This window comes from Charadrius vociferus, unplaced genomic scaffold, assembly GCF_000708025.1.
Source record: "Charadrius vociferus isolate BGI_N301 unplaced genomic scaffold, ASM70802v2 scaffold1123, whole genome shotgun sequence".
Classification (NCBI taxonomy): Eukaryota; Metazoa; Chordata; class Aves; order Charadriiformes; family Charadriidae; genus Charadrius; species Charadrius vociferus.
The window spans coordinates 18587-22354 of record NW_009647445.1 but is presented as its reverse complement, the minus strand read 5'-3'; the positions used below and the strand labels follow the sequence as shown (position 1 = coordinate 22354).

Below are 3768 nucleotides of genomic sequence, written 5' to 3'. Positions count from 1 at the left end.
ATGCTTTCATAGTCTGATATCAGAAGAAAACTGTAGGTATTAACAACAACTAGCTTTGCGTGTTGAAACGTTATCATAAATATTGTTCGAGCAACCCTGTTTCAGCTGCTCTGAGATACACAGAAGGAAATGAATGAACGTTCTCCTCTTCCTCAGCGCGTAGCTGGAGTAATTGTATCCAAGTCAATGCTTCTGGTTCTCCTTTTCTCTTATGTCACAATAAACGGAAGGTAATTTTAATCACGTCTTTGCTCCAGCCCGGAGAGCAGTGAGTCATCACTGACTGCAGGGGAGTTGCCACCGGTTTAAGCTGGTAACAAAGGGCTGAATTTGGTTTCCGACTTGCATCAAACGTTCAGGTATTATGCAAGTTGCGTACCTCCTTCAGAACAGAGACGTCTTGACATTTTTGTCAGACAGGGCTTACACAGCACGAGTTTCACAACACAAACAATAAACTCTGCTAGGCATAAATCATTTAGTAGTTAGTAGTCTCTTTCACTTAATCTTGTCGTTGCAGGGCTCCTCTAGATCCTCCATGATCAAATCCTGCTGGTTATTCACCCAATTTCCTTTCTTAACCGCCTTCTCCTCCTCCTTAGGGTTTTGACCAGCTCGACCGTGTGGTGTGTGGTAGTCGGCAGCTGGCAAAATGGCATTGCTTTGGCCTCGCTGGGAGTACACCTCCCTGTGAACCATCTCCCTGAAGCAGAGCTGAAGTTGAAAAGCGGCCTGAAAGCCTCGGCGAAAGTTTTCGTTAAAGAAACCGTAGATGATGGGGTTGACGCTGCTGTTGAAGAAGGCCAGCCAGTGAGCAAAGGGGTAGATGTAAATGTTGATGATCTGCAACTGGATATCCGAAAGGTTGGCGTAGTCCGAGAGCATCATCAGAGTCCACAAGGGAAGCCAGGACAGGGTGAAAAGCAAAGCCACGATAATGAGCATTTTGATGACTTTTTGTTTCTTCTTAGACACGCTGTGCCGCTGCTCCTGGTTGTGTTTTCCCACCACGGGCATCGCGGTGTTGAAGAGAGCAATGCTTATCCTAGCGTACATGATAACAATGAGCGACAGGGGAGCCAGATAGATGTTGGCAAACAGAACCGTCGTGTAAATCTTTCTCATTCCCGGGTTAGGCCAGCACTCCCGGCACCAGTAGACAGGGCGGGTTTCATTGCCGTAGCCAAGGACCACCCTGAAATGCTTCTCTTCTTGTACCCGCAGCATGACTGCTGAAGGACACATGATGGCGACGGCCAGAATCCAGATGACGGCTATAATGACGACCGCAGTTGGAATGGTCAGCTTCTGCTTAAACGGATAAACGATGCATCGAAACCTGTGACAAAGACACCCGGGGACATATGTGGAGAAGCCATTGAAGGAACGCTTAATCAAACAGGCAAGCTTACGCACGCGTTTTAAATTGTATGTTTTTTTAAAAAGTACAGATGGAATTGTCTCCTCATCCTGCATAAACCAGGGCAGTTGCATTTAGTTGCTCCATTTAAGAGCTGTGTTGGTAAAAACAATCTTAAAACACATTTTTCTTTGCTCGATAGCCTTAGGAGCAAAATACATGTAATTTATTGCAGCGTTGTGTGGATTAACGAATCGGTCTCAGCATGGTCAGGTGGCCAGAGGGAGATGAAAGCGCCAGCTTGCAGTCTCTGCATCCTCTTACCTGTCCACAGCAATAGCAACCAGAGTGAAGACGGAGGCAGAAACAGAGATTCCTTGCACCATCCCGCTCATCTTGCAGACCAGGCTCCCAAACGGCCACCCTGGAGGGAAACAGGGGATTGAAATTGCGGCCGTCTCACTGCAGTACTATGCTGATATGCATAAAACGAAATTTCGGCCGCAGAACTAATAAATTTCTTTAGCTCTGTCAGGCCATAGCAGGAGTTAGGGAGGCAGAGGTTATGTAAACGAATGCTTTGCCAGATGCCTTGGGTGACTTTTGGATGTTCCAAAAAACAGCAAAGGAAACATTTGCGGTTTAACATCCCGTTAAAATGAAATCTCAAGACAAGAAAGGGAATTGACTGCTACAGTTGGTTGTTCTCTGCATCTGTCTCATAGCATCCGCCAGGTCTTCCTAAACATATAACCTGATAGCGGGACAATCCCTTTCTAAAAAAGGGGGATGTCGAAGTCAGCAGGGACGGCCCTAGTCAGAAGGTGGGTCAGAGGTTCGTCTTCTTCACCTCTGACTTCCCGCGACTTGAAATGCCCATGGAGCTCCCTCAGAAATGGCAGCGTGCAGGTGGGGCTAGTGATGGCTTGGTTTAAGGGGACCTTTGAGCTGCCGCCTTCTCTATCGCTGTGCGCACGGAACAGCGAGTGCTGGTTGCAAGACTCTCCTGGGTAGCCTCAAAGCCGTGGCACCTCCAACCTCCCTGCCTCTGTGCTGAGAGGCGTGCAGCGGTGCCTAAAATTTTTTAACCGGTGCGGGGGGTGACGTGTGAGAGATTTTTACCCCTCGAGCCCAGCATGCGAAATTTGCCCCAAACTTTCTCAAAGAAGTTGGTTTCTGTATGCCACGGACAGAGCGAAGGAGAAATTTGTGCGCATCACTGTCACGTGCACCCGGCTTTGATAGAATCGTTATGGTTGGAGGAGACCTTTAAGATAGTCCCAGGGACCCTAGGGAGGCCAGCACCCAGGAACGCAGGCGAGTCCCCCTCAAGCTCTTTCTGCCCCGCGGTGCGAACCAGCCTACCTGCAATGATGTTGTCCAGGAGGGTGGTGGGCATGCAGAAGATTCCCACCAGTAAATCGCTGACGGCCAAGTTTAAGATGAAAAGGTTTGTGACTGTACGCATGTGTTTGCTCCTCAGGACGATAAAGCAAACCACGCCGTTGCCAACCATGCAGAGCAGGAAGATGAGGAGGTAAGAGACGATGAAGACAGCTGCCACTGAAGGCTGGTGAAGGTAGAAGTCCACATAGGAGACATTGCCTTCTAAGTACAGGTACTTGTACGTCCCGTTGTCATTCGGCGCGTGAGGCCAATCGAATGAAGAGTTTGAGTCCATTTTCTTACTCGTGTTGTAATGTGCCTTAAAAGATATTTTTAGAAAGGACATTTTGGTACGCTTGAAATTGGTTTGAAGAAATGTGATTAGTTTGGATATACCGCATGCTGAAACGCAGGCAAAGCTTATGTATACACACTCCTCCATGGCTTACCTTAACAGCCCCTGTTCTCACCCTCCCCAGACAGGAAAAGCAACAAATACTATTAGTTTGATTTGACAACACGGGCGTACAAAGGTGACCAATAATCCTGATAAAGTTTTCCTCCTTTTGCAGACTCGGTAAATTGAGTCCATCCTTTCCCAAAGGAGAGGAAACCCAGACAGGATGGAAACTGGCCTGTTGTGCTGTGTTGAGTAAACAAACCAACAACCTGAATGGTTTCTTTTAAGAAGACAACAAAATCAGAATTCTTGAGAAATGTATTTACTCAACAGCTTGAGTAATCTGGCACTTAGGCAACTGTGAGGTTGCTCAGCCATGAAAAACAGCGGTTAAATTAAAGCTCTCTGAAGTGGCACAAACCTTCTGCCTGAATGTATCCAAATCCAAACCCGTTTCCTTGAAAATGAAATACCTTTGTGTACAGATGGTATTAAACCATGGTCGATTTTACTTCCCGGCTTACAAGCTACATAGATCAGGAGATGAGTCTGCAAACATGAAGGAGGACTACACTGTGTTCAAAACATGCTGGACTAGAAAATAGCTGGGTTCGTTTCCTCG

At 47.2% G+C, this 3768-nt stretch overlaps 1 protein-coding gene across 1 annotated transcript; it reads right to left on the bottom strand.

Annotated features, from left to right (window-relative positions):
* Positions 1–498: 498 nt before the first annotated feature.
* Positions 499–3092, bottom strand: NPFFR2 (neuropeptide FF receptor 2). The gene is made up of 3 exons (XM_009880696.1): positions 2726–3092; positions 1685–1784; positions 499–1339 (listed from the first exon to the last, which is right to left on the bottom strand). The coding sequence occupies exons 1-3, from the start codon at positions 3090–3092 to the stop codon at positions 499–501; spliced, it is 1308 nt and encodes a 435-aa protein (XP_009878998.1).
* Positions 3093–3768: the final 676 nt, after the last annotated feature.

Bases quoted from the DNA above. Each gene is read 5' to 3' on its own strand.
- NPFFR2 (XM_009880696.1), bottom strand. From the start codon at position 3,092: ATGTCCTTTCTAAAAATATCTTTTAAGGCACATTACAACACGAGTAAG. The intron at 1,785-2,725 runs GTAGGCTGGTTC...GTTTCCCTCCAG, and splicing joins CCTGGACAACATCATTGCAG to GGTGGCCGTTTGGGAGCCTG. The intron at 1,340-1,684 runs GTAAGAGGATGC...TCTTTGTCACAG, and splicing joins GTTGCTATTGCTGTGGACAG to GTTTCGATGCATCGTTTATC.